Raw genomic sequence first — 19,767 nt, forward strand, 5'->3', positions numbered from 1 at the left:
ACGGAAGTCTCCTTAGCAGGGGTCTTACTACTGGATAGAGGAATTCTGTGTGAACAATGTAACCCTTGCAGCTCCTTGCAATTTCGATATTTTGATTTTGTTCTGTACGAATTAGAAGATTTCTGATTTTACCCTTTTTAGTGTCACTCTCCATGAACAAAGTCATGATATAATTGTTTTTCGTGTATTCATTATCATAACATATTTATCAAAATAATGTACATTTTCATAGCATGATTGACATTGTCTTTAATTGTATGTAAACTCTTTATGAAGTTAGTGTGTGACACTTGTAGTGACAAATATTTAGCTAGAGGCTATCATCACCTCGGTAATACACATTAAAGGACCGTGAACTTTTAGAAACTAACATCTTTTGATATTATAAACATAATTATATATATATATATATATATATTTGTAAGACTAGAGATCTTAATGGATAAGACACAAGAACCTGTACATGTTAATATCACCTTCTGCAGGAAAAGGAGACACAATGTGCCATTTTTTAAATCTTATTTGTTGGATGGTAAATCAGCCGTGTGAAATGACGATTTGATGGCTGCAGGTAAGGATAATGATTAACTGTCTTATCTAGATTCCACCAGAAAATCGTGTCGTTAACTTTTTTATGCATCGCATGAAATGCACGGTTTTATTTAATGACTTACTGTGTAAAGTTTTACCAAAGCAGTACGGTTAAAATACCAAATGTCTTTTATACTACACTATATATTTGTGTTTTGTCTGTCCTGTCTCGCTATGTATTATCTTAATATGTGTCTAATTATATTGTCCTCTTCTACATCTGTATGTGTCTACCTCAGCCTGGACACATAACCTCTATGAATAAAATATTGATTCTAAAATCTTGAATCTTGTTAAAATTAGAGAACTAAGAAAATAACTTTACGAGACAGCTGATGGACATTGGAGCGTCCAAGATCTACAGCGGTAATCCATCTCGTACATGTCCATATTTGGACATAACGAAATAATTATTTTTTTTTAATTTGAGACTATCATCAACTGGCATCTTTGTGTAGCTGTATCATTTATGAAAGAATTTTCCGGTTTTTTTTTCTCATCTTAACTTAAGCAATCAAAGCTGACAATATATTTGAATTACTATGTTATGTTACGTTCTTTTTCTTCTTTATTGTCTTTTCAATATGGATAATTTGTCTCCAACTTCCATACTTAATCCAAAAATAATTTGACCGGCTCTTCCTCACTCTCCATCTACTACATCCTGTCCATTTTTTCTCCTTTTCATTTCATATTAACTTTATTACATACAACTCTTGGTCATGGCCCTGGTATAGCTTTTTGTGTTGCAAGGCCTAGGGCGTAAAACACTAACACTTAATGAATATCTGCTGATAAATTTGAATAAAAAATGGTAACAGTGGTAAATTTTATTTGTCAAATAAGTTTATCGTATTAGTACAAAACAGATTGGAAACTGAGAAAAAGAAAGAATAGAAAAATCATTGTTTTGTCCTGACTTAATGATTAGAATTAACAAACGCTCTAAATTGCTAACATCCGTATTTTTTAAACAAGTTATTGAAAAAAAGGTATTTACATCGATCATGCTATTAGTGTAATATCGTATATAGATAAGAAACTGGTCAGTTATCAAGGGAATGAATATAGAGTTACATTTTTTATCGTGAATATCAAAGACAAATCTTAACTAAGCGTAAATTTCTTATTACAGAATGTAAACTATTCATAGTTGAGTTTCTTACTAGAAAACAAATTATAATATCTTACGTTTTATTCAAAATAGCCACAGGTGACAAACTGCAAAATAACAAAATAATTCAAACATTCAAAATTTCAAGATGAAAAAACAAGCATGTATCCCTCCTGAGGCTGACTTCATACCAGAGCTTTGTAGGAAGAATGAAAAAAAGCTAGCATTATGCTTCAACTTCACTTCCACTATATAGATGATGTCCTCTCACAAAATAGTTCAAACTTTGGTGACTATGTTGAACGCATCTATCCCATCGAACTTTAAATACATGATGCAACGGATACAGTTAAGTCTGCATCATATCTTGACTTACATCTAGAAATTGATAATAAGGGTCGGTTGAAAACAAAACTTTACGACAAAAGAGATGATTTCAACTTCCCAATTGTGAACTTTCCATTTCTATGTAGCAACATTCCAGCAGCGCCTGCATGTGGAGTATATATCTCCCAGTTTATACGATATTCCAGGGCTTGCCTTTTCTATCATGATTTCCTTGATAGAGGGTTGCTGCTCACAAGGAAGCTATTAAACCAAGAGTTCCAAAATTTTACGAACGCCAACACGAGTTGGTTGACCATCATGAAATATCTGTTTCACAGATGACGACGGATATGTTCCAATCCAGTCGTAATCACAATCCCGTCCTTCTTTTCCCCGAATGTGACCTACCGAATAAGACTTATCAGCGGCTTTATACTTAGATTAAATGAACAACACGACGGGTGCCACATGTGGGGCAATATCTGCCTACACTTCCGTATAACCTGAGATCACCTCGGCTTTTAGCGGGGTTCATGTTGCGAGGTCATTAGTTTTTTATGTTGTGTTTTGTACTTAGTATACTGTTTTAAGTCTTTTGGCCTTTTTATTGTTTTGCCATGGCGTTGTCAGTTTTAATTTCGACTTATGAGTTTGAATGTACCTTTGGTATATTTCTTTCGCCTCTCTCCTACAACTTATCTATGTCCTGTGAAATGACTGCGACAACTCTAGGTGACATTTAAGAAACAAGCCAGACTGTTTTCGAGTTAGACTAGTGGGTTATTCTGTATGTACATGTGAGTCGCTGTGACGGATTGTACACAGCGCAGAGAAAAGAAAAGAGGAAGACTGTGGTAGAATTAGAGGTTTAAAGAAAGGAAGCTTAAATCGGTTAGGTTAAAGAAGATTTTTTAAAGCACAATCAGTTAGAGCTGCCTTTTAATTCAACTTGTGTGTTCGAATCCCTCTAGTAACTTGCATGGAATTTTCAGATCAATAACAAAACACCTTAGGTTGCAACAGTCCGAATTAACATTTGGGATCTTTCTAGCTGACAAAATGCTTAATTGTTTAGATGAAACTTCTGTTCACTTTTTCACTCCTTGAATTATTTAAAAGAAATAAAAAAAAATTAAAAAAGTTTGACAGCTTTTAATTCCTTCAACAATATTTTTCTTTAGAAATTCCAATTGTAATAAATAATAATTACAAATACATGTATGTTTCATTGGAAAGTGTAATTTTAGTTGGCTGACAACAATCGAGAGGCACTACAATAACATATTTTATTTTCGTATAAAATACAACAGCCATGACTGCACGTGCTATCCGTGACAATGTTAAAATAATGCATTGAAAAACAAACGAAAAGCTTGATTTAACTCTAAATTTCGTGGTTGCAGCATAAACTGTAATGATAAGCATTTACTACTAAGTCTTGTTCAATGCATTTGCTATTTTAGTCAATTACAGTTGTTTGATATGGAAAACTTTCATTTTGCACTTGTGTATTGTCAGATTATTATTTGAATATGCATCTACTCGAATATTGAACTGATCACTATACCCTTCCTACAAATAGTATTTACTATTTCAATAGAATCATATGATTATACAGTTTCATTATTCACGCGAAGAACATAACGAGAATTTATAATTTACTTTTCCGGAGAACCTGAGATCACCCACGGTTTTTTGATGGGTTTGTGTTGCTCAGTCTTAAGTTTTCTATGTAATGTCTAATATACTGTTGTTTGCCTTTTAGTCGTTTTTCGTTATTTGGCATGGCATTGTCAGTTCGTTTACGACTTATGAGTTGATTATCCCTTTGGTATTTTCTCCCCCCCCCCCTTTTTAGCAGAAAAATAAATTGTAACTCAAATTGTTTCGCATAGTATTAATGAAATGGGTTGTGCTATATAAATTGGATTTAGAATTAAAAAATATTTTTAACCGAAAAAAAGGTTAACATAAAAGAGGTATTCACCGCTCTTTACGTCTAGTATAACAATTATTTTTTTAGAATTATCGGTCATATTACACAGGCATTAATTTTGTCTCTCAAAGTAAGTAGTTATCGATTTTTTAATCTCGCAAATCCATTTTGAATATACAAATCAAGATAAACAAAACAAATCCTAGGGGAATTGCATGAACTCTAAATGGATCATTATTAAAGCAGTAACATTGATACCTGATACCCCATGTAACGCACTATTTAAGACAATATATTCAAATGAGGATAGATAGTAGTTGAATCCCGCGGCTAAGAGTTATGGCCAATTTTACCCCACTTTTTTTCACTTCAGGGCCGTTTTCATTAAGTCTTAATAACTGTTGGGTATTTTTTAAAATTTGAACAAATAATAAATATCTAAGAATGGTTAAACTGCAAATTTGACGGGTTTTGCTAAATTTGGAGTATTATTTATTAACAAGAACAGTTTTTACCAAAACCAAAATCCTCTCTGAAGTAAAGCTACAATTGTCGTTCTGATACAATTATTTGATTTTTGTTACAAATGTAACAACAATGTTCGATGTAAAATTTTACAAAAACATGTAAAATAAATATCGCATAAAATTTGTCTCAAACAACAATGTTAAGTATTGAATAACATGTTAATGTAGTGGATGTTTGTTCTTTAGCGTACAGAGAGTGTAGCACTCTCTCCACACGAGTCAAGTCATCAGATTTGACGTCCTCATTCTGACTAGACGTGGCTGCGAATTAATATATCCCGCACAGCCAAAACGGACGCCACATTGGTTAGGATTTTACTGCCAGTCGGAAAAGACCAAACATGACCATATTTCTATACCCCAGTCACCCTTGGGGTGTACTGTATGTGACTGGAATAATATCCAGATTTATAAAACAAATTGTATAACAATTTTCACCGTATAGACCTGTAATTTGCATATGTGTGCGTGTTCATATATATCTCTAAAGCATAATTTATTCACCTTTGAATTTATGATATCATTACTAAACTTCATAAATAACAGAATTATAGTAGTACGTTTAATACGGGGCACTACCGATTCGATTGTATATACTAAACATTTCTTTCTGTGTGAAATCACCATTATGTACATGTATTTTTACATGTTCTACATACGTACATGTGTATTGAATCTTCTCATTAATGTTTGTTAGCCCTTCGGTCCTAAATAAACAAACGAGACTCTTAAGCAATTAGCTTTTATGTAGGTGAAAAGAAGACTTATTGAATAACAAGTAAGATAAAAATAATGAACAACTTGTATCAAACGAAATTGACAACAGACGTCATGTTTATGAGATGACAATTTGTTAACGATAATTGTTGATTGCAAGAAACACTTCCCCCTTTTTATTGAAAATGATCTGTCAAGGTGTCATTTGTTGTATTAATTTTGATGTTTACGTATTTGGATAAATAGACATATGTACGTGCTGTATATTATATGTGTAACTACGAACTATCAAACGAAAATTAGATAGTAATAATGTACACAAATACTGGTATGTCACAGATACAAGATTTTTTTTAACATATTCTTGTACACTTTTATACTGCAACCATGCTATTTACGCAGTCAAACTGTATTAACGGTATGCTTCTAAAGCCTAATACTAAGAGTTTCTTTATTTCGAGACAATGTATATATTGTGTCTATGTAAATCATTTAAGATTTGTGTTGATTTCTGATAAAAAAAATCTAGTCCAAAACTACTAATCGTATTAAACAGCATTTTAATTATTGGACATACCACTAATGAAGTTCGTCTGCAGTGAATTAATTACTAGTATATATCAGGGGCCTGTTTATCACTAGGACATGTCCTCAGATCATCTTAGGACGTATCTTTGTCTTAAGTGCGTTTATCAAACATGTCGTAACTTAGGAAAAGTCATAGGAATCGTCCTAACTTTAGGACACCTAAGTAGGTGTCTTAAGATGGTCTTAGGATGGTCCTTACTTTAAGATATATTTTATGATGGTTAATTTGTAAACAAATACGACCGCCACCTATATATGGATCCCCCTTTTTCTAAATATTTTTCTATTTTACTTATTTAATGTCTTCTTGCTCTTTTCCAAAAGATATTGCAAAAACAACTTAGTATATATATGACACCCCTCTATTCATATTTTCCTCGTGGAAAATAAGAATAGAGGGGCATCGTATATATATATAAAACACATAAAATAAATGGACATAGGTTAAAATATTCAAGAATATTTACTTTAAAAAAAAGTTCAGAAAAAGGTGGTCCATTACCCAAGCGCATGTGATCCGTTATGGAATAATTTATGTATTCCGTATTTTTATGAAAGATGCCTCGATTTGCCTTTGAACTCTGTAAAGTATAACTTTCGAATTAAACTCAATCAAAAATATATAATTGTCTTTTATTAGTTTTCACTGTTACTGCTGTTTTACAAATAATTTGATCAATTATTATATAAAACGTTGTTACATTTTTTGTGTTTTTGTTTTTGTTTCATTAAGTTTGAATGTACCGTTATTCAGATAAATATTATTTCTTTTCTTTATGATAATACTAATAATATTTCTAATTTTTAATCTTGTAATTATTTACTACTGGTGAAATTCAATGCATTCTTTTTAAATTCATATTTTTCTTTACTCTAACACTTAGGACAGCGGTTAGGACATCCTAGCTAAGATAGTCCTAAGACAGCTTCGATGTGCATGCTGAGACATGTCGTAAGTCGGTCCTAACATTACCTAATTTATTCCTAAGAGAGGTCTTGGACAAATCCTAGGACAGCTTCGATAAACAGGCCCCTGAATAAATAATTGAAGATTTCGAATGTCGAAAAATATTCAACTATTTACCAACGACACTGATAATTCACTACGCGCATTCGTGAATAAATGTATATTACGGTCACTTTTAAATTTTTTGGAGAACTCTTTGATTAATTATTCTTTTTATTACATTTAAGTTTTAATGTTTTATTATCAAGTACAAAATGCAAAGAATTATTAGTATATTTTTTTCTACTCGTTCTCACTTCGTTTGGATACAACTTTTTCGACAAATCTTAACAACCCGTATGACATCATAGGCGTGCAAATACAGGTTTGATTAAATATGGGAAATATCCATTTGACTTGGAAATCATGATAATGTTTCATTGCAACTTACATAATGAATTTCATTATGAAACATTGTACGTCAACCCTCCCATTCCATTTACCCTGGCCACAATTAAACTGGGAAGTTGTGTAACACAGCAGCAACGTTTTTTGTTTGTTTGGTCTGTCACTTTTCCAAATACCAAATTGAATTAATCAGCATGACTGTGTGTCATCAAGATAGCATGGACAGTGCAGTTAGCTATCCTCGTTTTTCATTATTTAGTTTGGAATATCGGGAGAATAGTTTGGATAAGAAAATGATTTCCGAACGTTCTTTCCGTCATCCGATTAGGATTTATGTCAGTACTTCCCTTTCCCACGTTAGTAGGTACAGACATGATCAGTAACGAGATGTCCAAAACTTGATTTACTGTTTCTTTGATGTTTAAATGTAAACACAGTCCCTAATATATGATCATATCCAGGTTTCTTATTGAGAAAAAAGGAGTATTTATGTGTTCATGTATTTCTTAACATTAAAGGTTGTTTTAAACTTTTCAAAACATGTCAAAATCTATGAAGTAGAAAATTTCTCGTTAAACATTGTTGTAATCGGATCTTATAACATATAATACTTAATTTATATTTCAGTAAAAAACATGCACAACTTGTAAATTAATTGAATTAATTAGAATAATGGACTGGTTGCTTTATATTTATGGCTGTATCCAAATTTTCTACTGTATGGTAGACGCTGGTAGGACTTCTAAAGTTGTAGTTAAATCGAGTATGGGACCATTGCAAGGATTCAAGGTTTTATCAGGAAGTTCTGAAGTAGCCGTCTTTAGAGGCATTCCGTATGCTAAACCCCCAACAGGAAGTCAACGGTTTGAACCACCGGAACCTATGTTGCCATGGAAAGATGTATTTATTGCTTCTGGTTATGGTTCTGTATGTATTCAGAGTTCTACAATAGATAACAAAACTTTCATTGGAGACGAAGATTGCTTAACACTTAATATTTTTAAGCCAATGCTTTTCATGAAGGAAAACCGGAATATTCCCGTAATTGTTATGATTCATTCGGGGAATTTTATTTCTGGATCGGGCAATTACATTAATGGCGTTGAACTTGCAAAAACACTAGATGCGGTAATTGTCACGGTGAACTACCGCTTGGGAATATTCGGATTTTATTCAATGAGAGGACATATTAAAGAAAATTTAGGAATTTTAGACCAAATAGCTGCTTTACAGTGGATAAAAAATAACATTAGAGATTTCAGTGGGAATCCAGATAATATATTACTTGTTGCAGACCAAATCATGGCATCGGTACATTTGATGAGTTCTCGTAGTAGATATTTTTTCAACAGGGCTATTTCGTTTGACGGAGAGTCGTATCTAAATCCCATTGCTGGATATAATTTTAATTTCGAAAGCCATCGTACAAGACTAGAAAACCTTTGCGGGAGTATTGAATCAACCAACAATTTACCCGTTGAACACATAGTTTGGGTATGCTTGAGAAGTGCTGGAATTGAAAATCTGTATAACTTATCACATGAATTAACCGAACATTTGTGGCACCCCTTTCGACCTGTGTACGACGGTCATGTGATTAGTATTGACTCCCATATCGTTACAAGCTTCCTGCATTGTGATTATTTAGCTTTTAAGTCAGATTTGTTGATTCCAATGTTAACAAACAGAACTGAAAATGACACATCATGTAAAGAAATTTTCAGTGATGTTGTTTCTCATGTGTCAAAAGAGAGATATAGACATAATAATCATCTGTTAGAGAACGTATTACAATCATATTATTTTCCACAATTTTCAAACCATTTATTTAACTTCTGTAAAGCAGTAAGATTGTTGCTAAACGACTTAATGACGTCAGCTATCATATCATTGGCTAATCACCATAGTCGAACTGGATTGACATTTCTAAATTTTGTGAATTTCAATGTTGACGGAACGTCTTTTTCTGAAAGTTCAATTAATATGCAAACCACCAATATAGCTTGTATATTAACCAACCAAAACACAGCGTCGTGTCAACTTCCAGTAGAAATTTCAGCTGGAATAAATAAAGTAGTACGAACTTTCCTGTATCATGGGTAAGTTATATTATGTATTATTTCTTATAATATAACCACCCCTTTTCAAAAATAAAATACTATTGAATTTTTGTTTAAAGAAAAAATAAATATTGTTTACAATTTGAAAATGTGTCCAAGTCCATACCAAAAGCAAAAACTCACTTTGAAAGAGAAAAAAAAAAAACGAAATAGAAAGTGCACCATGGAGTTACATTTGTATGTTAGAACGATTCTTAGAAGGTTTCATTGAAATCAAAGTAGGAGTTTCGTAGGAGATGTTGATTCACGACACATAACACCTTTTGTAGATATGACAAAGTCTATTTTGGTTAGGAAAACTCAGAAGATCATTCTGAAAAGAAAGAAAAAAAAACATAGTAAATGCATGATGTCACTATATATACAGAGAGATTTTGTGAGAATGTTATTGGGAATTGAAAAAAGTCACTTAACAGGCGTAACTGTTACAAGATGCCTTCCTCTTTTTTTGTGCTATGGGAAACCTCCAAAACTATTCCAATCAAAAATTGAAATAGTACAATGCAGTGAAGTACTGCAGATTCTATGAAAGTTTCATTCAAATTATTTTTTTGGTTTAAGGAGAGTTGAAAGAGCAATTTGCAGCTAGTCGTAAGAACGATCGAATGGACGCAATGATCTATCGCTATTCATCGCTTGATTCATTAAGCGGAGTTATAGAGATTTATCAAAGCTGCAGTTATTTATTTTATATAAAATTTGGAGAGAGAAAAAGTAGTTATAAGTTATGACATTATGCAAAACTGTAACAAAATACGAATGTACACAACAAAGCTTGTTCTGCTATTGTGATAAGCATGTAGTCAATAATGTTTTACTTTTCCTTACAAGTTACCCAACAGTAAATTCCAAAGTAGTTTGGAGGCCTTACACTACTACAAGCAAAAATTATTTACAAATTACGGATGAAATGTTTTACACTGGAGCCAGTTCTAACTGGCCAGCTGAACGAATAGAACGTCTTTGGTTGAAGACATTACCTGACGTAGATGTTGCAACTTCATTTTCAACGGATCCTGATGTCAAAGTCATACAGCAATCGGGTACGTTCTCAGAATGATAGACTATGTTCTGAATTGTTTTTTTTTTCCATTTAGAGTCTGAGGTTAACACTGTGTCGATTGTGAAATGATTTTAAATGCGTACAGTGTATCTGCGTTTTTTTTTTAAAAATAAATCTGCATTTTACCTACAGTCAGATTTAAGATTCATATCTTTAGTTTTGCTAAGGTATAATGATGTAATGGTTCTTTTTTCTGTCTTCTTATCTCTTTCTAAATCTACCTATTTTTTTGTTTAAAATAACGTTTCGCACCTCTCTGTGCAGAACTTTATAGCTTTGAAAAAAAAACAGATTTACAAGATGTTTGACATAGAATCTCACAATTCTGAAACAAAACTATCAAGAGCCTTTTTATCACTGCTGCATCAATGTCTGACATCTTGAAGATATTTTATAAGGTTCATATCTGATTGTCAATGTTACAATGTCTTGGCTTTTGAGGAAACTTAACTTCTGACAGATGAGATTAATTATTATCGTATTGGAGATTGAGATCGTCAAAAGAGCACACAACAGCACATACGTCAGACAAACTACATTTTATGTAATTTAATTGATATCAAAGTATAAAATCTGTAATAATTTCACTTGAATGTTACATTTTGACATGACGACACAAAAGAACTGATAAGAAGAGCACAAAACGGGTGATATCATGAATTACTCATTTAGACAAGTGTTAACAAATTTAACGATGGTCAAGAGTCATTTATTGATGACGGTAAAAAAAATTGGTGACGGTCAAGAGTGAACCAATTAGATGATGGTCAAAAATGAACAAATTTGGCGATAGCCTAGAGTTAACCAATTTGACATCGTGTATGGATTTGATTGTTGCATGATTTTCTGTTTCATCGTGATATCCAAGTTCTGTCGATCCGTTGCATTGTATCAAAAGGTCAATAAAACTTTGGCGAAAAATAAAAATGTTTATCGTGACCAAGTGTGAATGATGGTACAGATGTTCTATTTCATTTTCGGTTTGCCAAGCCAGAACACAGAGAGGGACCTAATTTGGTAAACCAAATATATTCAAATTAAGGAATTAAAAAAAGAGGATCATGTTCCTTATTTACACACAATGATTTTGATTTAATGTTAGAAAGCTTCAGTCCGATGTTGATTGTGCTAAAAGTACGTCCTTTGTCTTGTTTTCTATTAAATTTTCATTTCATTTGGTCTCTCGATTTGTTTTCTTGTTTATTTACTTCTAAAAAGCAATGTCTGTATTAGTTTCTGAATTAAAATGTTTTGTTTTTTTTATTTATAAGATTTATTTTAAAAATGAATAGTTTCCTTTCTTATTTTACAGTTGGAATGTCTTGGGGATTAACAGAGCAGCAGGTAAAGTGTTGAAATCGTATTGGAATAGAGTAACATTGAAATGTGCGATCTGATATATATTTATTTTCAGGGGAATTTTTTAAACCGTTACAAATGGTATAAAGAAATGATTCCAATTATCTCCAATGATATGAAGATTGATTGATTGATTGATTGATTGGTCGGTGTTTAACGCCACTTTAATCACCATTATGCTATTTCGTGGCGGTCATTTTTTATTGGTAGAGAAAACCGGAGAGAACCACCGACCTTCGGTAGGAAACTGACAATCATAGTCAATTAAGATTGGAGTCGAGCGCACCTGCTCAGAAGAAATTAGTGTCTGTTGTTCATAATTGATTCATGTTTGTTCTATCTGTTAGGTTTGTTAGGAGTCTGTAATTCATTGGATGTTGTTGGTTGCTGTCTGTTTCATTTAATTTTCGTTTATGAAAATTGTAATGATATTGATTTATTAGGGAGCTACCATTTGATTTTATGGGGGGCTAGGATGAAATTTGAAGAAAAAAAGGCAGGACAAGTTTTGAGTAAAAAAAAAGGCAGGATGAGCAACTTGGCAAAAAAAAAGGCAGGATGACAAATTATGTATAAAAAGTCAGGATAACCTAATAAAAAAAAAGGGAGGACCGAGTAAAGTGAAAAATAAAAAGGCAGGACCGAGATTACAACTAAAAAAAAATGAAGGACACAATTTTTCATCCTAGCCCCCCCCCCCCCCCCCCCCCCATAAAAATCAAATGGTAGCTCCCTTAGTATCATCAGTTAATGACACATATGTAAATGCAGCATCATAAACTTTAGTTTTGAAAAAGAAAAGTTATCGCCCTTGTAATAAAAGATAGAGAACTAGAGCTAAAAACATGGATGTCTAATGATTGTCTTTTACTGAGGGAAGAAGTAAGGTCTCTTGGTAAAAGATTACAAAACGATACGATATTGTCTACCTTCGTCAAACTTATTCGAATTGTTTAAAACATTTTGATAAACATAAAATGAGGTTAAAAGCAGAGTTCAATAGGACTTTTATTAAAATAATTAATAATCTAGACTGCAAAGACTCAAAGTCGTTTTTGTAATCAGTAAACAATCAACAGGCACCCAGTTTTGTAGCAGTTCAAAGCAGAGATGGGTGGAACACTACACATCTTTGTTAAAATCAGATTTAGAACTTAAAACTTTCCGGTGAGCTTGAAAACACAAAAACAACCATTGTTCTCTGGATTACCCATTTTCTTCTAATGAGGTGAAAAAGGGGATCACATACCTGAAATCTGGCAAGTCTGGGTCGTATTGAATTGATACTGAATGAGTTTATCAAATATAGTGCCACTACTAATGGTTCTTGTTATTTTAAAACTATTCAATAAAATACTACAAGGTGGGAAATTTCCCAAAATATTGAATCTTTCATATACTAGTTTCTTCGATTTTTAAATCAGATGATCCTAACGATTGTTATAACTGTAGAGGTATATGTGTCTCAAGTTGCTTCGGTAAATAATTTACTTCACTACTGTAAAACAGATTAACCATATTCATAGAGTCAAAAGAATTACTCAGTGTTAATCAGGTCGGGTTTTGAGAAGGATATAGAAAAAGTCACCAAATTTTCATTCTGAAAACTTTAATTGATAAATATTTAAATGAGTGTAAGAAAATCTGTATAGCTACTTTGTGGACTTCAAAAAGGCATTCGACAGTGTTGGAAGGAAGGCATCCATGCACACATTGCTCAAAAATGGTATAGGAGGCCAATGGTATGACTTAATATAGAATTTGTATAGTAATACAGTATATTATTGGATGGTTCCATAGTGAATCATTCAAGGCTCATACATTTAGGGGTCAATCAGGGGGATAGCCTTAGCCTCACTCTATTTAATATTTTTTGTTGATGACATAGATTCCTATTTTAACTGATCATTTAATCTGAATCAAATAAATTTTAATCATCTTGTTTGCCTCTGTCTGTCAGTCCGTCGTTGCGGCTGAACGTCCGCAATACATACCTGTCATATTTTTCTCAGTAATGTCTTGATATTTTTTGGTTGAAAGTTTCATATATCTGATATCTACACTGATATCCCCCCCCCCCCCCCCCCCCCTTGGATCCGCCGATGGTGACACATGTTTGGATCCGTCACCAGTTATCTACTTCCTGTTTGCTGCATACATATATTTTTGACATTGATGCATGTATAAGAAAATGTAATCACATTTTTTTACATATCGGAGGGAGTTAATATTTGGTAGCACGCTCCATATTGGTAAGCTACACCATGTGACATATTTTGAGATTTGTTTGACAGAAAAACTTAATATGTAGGAATTTTAATATAAAATTGTATCTACCCGTTTTTTACCGGTGTACTTGACTGTGTTTAATGTAAATTTTGAGAGTTTACCTATGCTTTGTTGTTTATTAGCAATAATTGCAATTTTATCAGAAAAATCAAGTTATATATATATTCAATATTGTGTCGCTACATCTTTGTTATCATTTAATTTATTTTGTTTATTTCAGCTTGAAGCTCTGATTTTCAGCTTGGTTTTGTCATGTTTAGTTCTTCTTTGTGTGACTTTGACATTGTTTCGTATTGTCTGTTTTGTAAATGGGAAGACATTTTACACGAAAAAGAAGACACAACCAAAGAAAGGTGTTGTTTTGACAGACACAAAAAAGAAACGAGACCCAAACAGTTCCTTTGGTTGTAAAGTGTTTCATACACAAGAAAGTATTAGTTTGAATAGACGGACGAGTGAGCATGCTGACATCGATGCGTAATACTAGTATTAGTAATTTAAACATAATTACTCTTTAAATCATATGTATTTGAAGGACCAGTTAAGGGGGCATTTCAATACGAATTTTTGATTTTGTGAAACCTTGTTCCAATTTGAAAGTATATATATATATATACAAATGTTTTACCAATCTGTCCAGAACAATTGTTAAAATTAAGTGCGATTCACTTATTACTTTTCTTATTTAGAATGACTGAAGGTCATGGGTTTGATCTTATGTTGGGTTAAACAAATATTTTAAAATTGGTACTTGTTGCTTCTCCACTGAGCAAGTAACAATTGTAGAATTATGAGCAAAAGATAGTCGACTCGGAGTAAGAATAATGTGTGTTTTCCCCTTGGTATCTTTCCCGATTTTGCAAGTTGTTTTCGACTAGAACGTTAAAGTTAGACTCGATGATCGGTCTAGTATAAAACAGGGTTCATATTCATATCACATTATCACCCGTGATCAAGTCCTGAATATAAGTGTAATATTTGCCGACGGACGTTAAACATTCCATCAATTCATCATTTCTTAGATAAACCATTTCTCGGTTCGTAGCATATTTTTCATGCCCGATCAAGTAAAACTTATTTAGTAGTTGGTTACTTTACCTTAACATAATGCAGTATATGATAGTAATATTAAGTTTAATTTGATAGTAATATTCAGTTTGATCAATAATTGAGTTGATGTAGTAATAAGATACGTATGGGTGTAAACAGAAGATATGAGCCTTGGGAGTGTATTGAAAGATCAGAAATAGTAAAGTGATGGAACGTCAGAAGGTATGAATCTCGGAAGTGTATTCAAGGACCAGAAGTAGTATAGTGATGCAGGTCAGAATGGCATCGTGTAAAGTTTTGCTCTATATCACTCCATATCATATATATAACTTAAAGGATCTTGTCTTGAATTTTGATTTACAAAAGACAACCGAGTATTTCAACAGAGAATAAAAAAGAGTAAGCTGAGAAATGAAGCCGGCAATTAAATTTTCACTTGGAGCTCTATTTCTTGTCGGCTGCCAGTGGGTTGTAATTAATATGTCTATGATATATATATATATATATATATATAACATGTCTAGATATAAGTCAACGATCTTTCTTGCGAGGGTGCTATATCGTTACGAGTAACTAAACCTGTACCTATACATGTATATATATAATATATATCAATGAAAATAAATTAATTTTAAAACATGATACACACCAGTACAATGGACACACAGTGCCTGAACCTTTATATATTCAGGTAAATTATATGGCCTTCCAAATACCGTTTCGATCCCTAACATCACTGAAGAGACATTAATTGTCGAAATCCGGATATGGTGTTCAAATTTTTGCACCCCATGTTTGCGGTATACCATCTTTTCCACAAGTTTATTGTTTTCTGTTTGGTATTAAATTAATATTAAGATCCATTTTGTTAGATCTGGTGATCAATTTATTTGGCAATCGCCAATGGCAGTCGGCAGGGTTTAAGAACATCAGTTATTCGACCTGTTAGTCAAATGCGTTTTGTTAAAATAGACTTTTTCACTTTTTTTGGTCTTTTGGAAATTGTTGTTTGAGCTGTATTTAGACCCCTCTATCAAGAAATTTGTTTTTACATGCACACGTATAAAAATTGCGGTTTTTATCCAACGCAATCATAGGTTTGAACGTTGTTTTCAATTTAGACTTTTATATATATACATATATATATATATATATATATATGAGGTTTCGATAAATGAGTTGTAGAGTCAAAGTTAGAAGTAGAAATTTGTCAGTTTAGGTTTGAATCCCTGTTGTGCCTTTTCTTTAGTATTTCAGTTTTTCTTATTTTGTGTGTTATTGTTGATATTTTTTGTAATAAAAACTGATTTCCACGTTTATTTTTTGGTTCATTATTGACTATTTCATGTATTTCAAACGAAAACAACAACATCCATTTCGTCCATTTTTTTTATAAATATAGGGTGATTTCATCTGTTTTAATACATACCTTTAAATTAATTTTGCATGTTGGTAAATCACTATGTGTAAATCGTGATGTGCCTAGAGTTATGTTTCCTGCTAGAAATTCGGTAAAATACGTAAGATATATGCTTAAAAATTAGTTCGAATATGCCATATATTATAAAATACAGATAATATTCAGATTCACATAATAATTCAATGGAAATTTCAGTTCAGTATATCTATTGAGAGTGTATGCAATTTTGTTTTTAATATGTATTTCATGATTTAAATCCACTACATATATACTCCTAATTTTTGGTTGTTTCTTGTGAATTATTCAAGATAATTAGGTGGTTATTAAACACACTGATAAAAGGGCTTCGGATCGTGGTACCCTTTTAACGAACAAACGCTTATCCATTGTTTCATACGGTTTAATTTTTCTTGTTTCTCATTGGTTTATTTGGTCAAGTGTTTTCCAATACATATTTTGTATTTTTTCACTATTTTGATATATTGACTTGACGTTACTATTTTTGATCAAAGTACTAACTGAACATCGGATGACCGCAAGTTCTGGTGGATGGTCACAAGCACTTGTCTTAGAAAAAAAAATCATATCTCTATATCTGAAAGTTGGGTTAAGGTACATAGATATATTTTTTTTCTGAGACAAGTTCTTGTGTGGATGATGAATAAATGACAGGGAATTCAACCTCACCGTAATAATTATTATTATATTGTAGTGATATAATCATTTGTTATCAGTATACTCTGGTTTGTTGTTATATATTATATTAATATTTGTATAACAGTTATATATATAGCAGATCATCTTAATAACTCTACAGGCAAATTTTCACCCATTTATATATCATTCTATTCTACTATTCTAATGATAGTGCAGTGCAAGTGCATGGTGGACACTCATCTGTAATAATTCGTGTTTCTAATAGATTGGATTTGAGTAGGCATTCATATTTTCCCGCTTTTGTTGCAAAACGTTTTCGAGATATTCTTCCGCATGCGTTAACACATATTTTCGGTATTCATGATTTCGTTATTGATATATATATTCCTCACGACAAAACATTTTCACATCATTTATCCATGTTCTTAAAAAATATTTTCATGAATATTTATTGATGAAATTAATATATAACAAGCGATAAGGAATCTTGTTTTGCACTCGATAATATCCGCGTAATTACGTTCGCGGTTATCAGTCAAACGGCAAGGAAATTTCCGCGGCAACTAAACACCGGTATGACCTCTCAAGGTCACATCCGATGTAGAAATGCTATTGACTCCATGTTACTAAAAATAGTAACATTGAGTCAATATCATTTCCAAAAATAGTAACATCGAGTCAATATCATTTTCAACCTTACACTATTTACATATGTAATATATAAATTAAGGACTTTCTTTCAGTCAAACGTTATATATGGACCTGTTAGATTATATTGAACCTCGGACTTCGTCCTCGGTCAATATAATCCGAACAGGTCCATACAAGTATTATAACGTATTGACCTCGTCAAAAGTCCATAATTGATAAATATCGCACACCTTATGATTTTGATTTCATAAGGTTCAAAACAGTTTTCGACATCATTTTTCCCATAACAGATATATTTATAGAATTAGATGCTATTGAAATATGAATCAAATATATAATTTGAGTTATTTCCCTTAGAATGTAAAATCGAATTTGTGCACATTAGTTGTCGTGTCGCTTTTCGGAGGAGGAAAATAGGCTTTAAGTCGGCCATCAGATCTTTTTCAATTATATTCTTTATAAAATATTTTTAAATAAAATGAAATTGGTAATGAATAACCTATATTCTTCATATGTTTTAAATCTTGATAACGTCTCTCAACGTTTAAAATGTATTCCAAGGGAACGACCATTTAACTTCAAGGGGGAGAAGGGTTGTGGTTTTTTCCTAAAAAATATTCTGATCCCCAATTTAAAGAAAAAAAATATTGTGGTCAAGCAGATGACAAAAAAAAATATTCTGAATCCAGATTTTCCCCATACCTTATAGTGTTAAATTAAAAAAAAAATCTGACTCAGACAAAAAACCATAACCCCCACCCCTCTTGAAGTTAAATGGTTGCTCCTTAAAATATTTTACTATTGATATCCGTCTCTTTACAAAATATGTATTACTTTCATCATGTAATGTCAAGGTGTTAAACAATATTACTGTGGGTAAAACGAGAAAAAAAAACTGCATTGTAATATATGTATATAAGCATTATAAGTGTATATATGGATATGTAGGAGTTGGAATTGCAATGGGGACGCTGAAGTGCAATGGTCACGCTGAATTACGATGGTTCTTTCGCTGAAGTGCGATGGTTTGGCATGACACTTGAATATTGTGACGTTTTTAAATACAACGTTACTTTCGCACCAAGAACAGCGTGACCATCGCGGTTCAGAGTCCTATATATATAAAGAGAGTGCATAACAATGGATATATTATATAAAGTGCCTAACAATGTAGTTTTAACACAATATTTATTGGTGGCTTTGGGCTGTTTTCTACACTTTGGTTGGTTTGTTGTCTCTTTGACACATTCCCTGTTTCCATTCTCTATTCTATTGAAATGTTAAAAAAATGTTATATGTTGCTATTTATAGGCATACCGGTATATTAGAGAAATAAATATAGGTTCCAGCTCCGGTTGGGCAGGAAGTAAAGATATCAGATCTACTCTAACATTGTTAGGTTGATTTCTAGGTACTTTATATATAATATATATTCATATTTATAATATGTCATTGCAATTTATCTACCATTTCCTTTTTACTTGATTGCATAATTGTTCTTTCTTGCAACACACAGTGATAGAGGGTATACAATTAAGAAATGAACTGAATTGTAATTTTGGCATCTAAATTTATATGTCATGATTATAAATTGAGAAATAAAAAGATATCCTGCAAATTGCCTTGTTCTGTGTTTGTTCCCGTGGTACACATTGTTGGATTTATCACTGCTACTGTGCCACTGTTTGTTGTTATGTAGGCCTTGCAATCAGCGCCATAGTATGTTTTTACTTTGATGTTCTTAAACAGCGAAGTGTTAGACTTGTGTGCTTCTACCAGTACTGGTCCAAAAGTATATTTCTTGCTTGGTGTGGCCTCTATTGGTATGTTTAGAATGAATGAATAAATAAATATGTTCTTCTCGTTTAAAATATCAAACTCAAACGACCGAATATTGGTGCGGGAGTTTCTCACTGCATTGAAGACCCATTGGTGGCCTTCGGCTGTTGTCTGCTCTATGGTCGGGTTGTTGTCTCTTTGACACATTCCCCATTTCCATTCTCA

At 32.4% G+C, this 19,767-nt stretch overlaps 1 protein-coding gene across 1 annotated transcript; it reads left to right on the forward strand.

The window, feature by feature from the left end:
* The first annotated feature begins 433 nt into the window (after positions 1 to 433).
* LOC127729868 (carboxylesterase 4A-like) lies at positions 434 to 19,381 on the forward strand. Its single transcript, XM_052237795.1, has 5 exons — positions 434 to 571; positions 7,782 to 9,253; positions 10,106 to 10,317; positions 11,650 to 11,681; positions 14,206 to 19,381. Exons 2-5 carry the CDS (start codon positions 7,827 to 7,829, stop codon positions 14,464 to 14,466), a joined length of 1,932 nt encoding a protein of 643 aa, XP_052093755.1. The 5' UTR covers positions 434 to 571; positions 7,782 to 7,826; the 3' UTR covers positions 14,467 to 19,381.
* Positions 19,382 to 19,767: the final 386 nt, after the last annotated feature.

Source organism: Mytilus californianus, unplaced genomic scaffold (genome assembly GCF_021869535.1).
Source record: "Mytilus californianus isolate M0D057914Y unplaced genomic scaffold, xbMytCali1.0.p SCAF_2, whole genome shotgun sequence".
NCBI lineage: Eukaryota > Metazoa > Mollusca > Bivalvia > Mytilida > Mytilidae > Mytilus > Mytilus californianus.

What these genes read in the sequence shown, in the direction of transcription:
- LOC127729868 (XM_052237795.1), top strand. Translation starts at nt 7,827, where the DNA reads ATGGACTGGTTGCTTTATATTTATGGCTGTATCCAAATTTTCTACTGT. An exon ending in CGAACTTTCCTGTATCATGG is followed by an intron (nt 9,254 to 10,105) that starts GTAAGTTATATT and finishes TTTCCTTACAAG; the next exon opens with TTACCCAACAGTAAATTCCA. An exon ending in GGGGATTAACAGAGCAGCAG is followed by an intron (nt 11,682 to 14,205) that starts GTAAAGTGTTGA and finishes TGTTTATTTCAG; the next exon opens with CTTGAAGCTCTGATTTTCAG.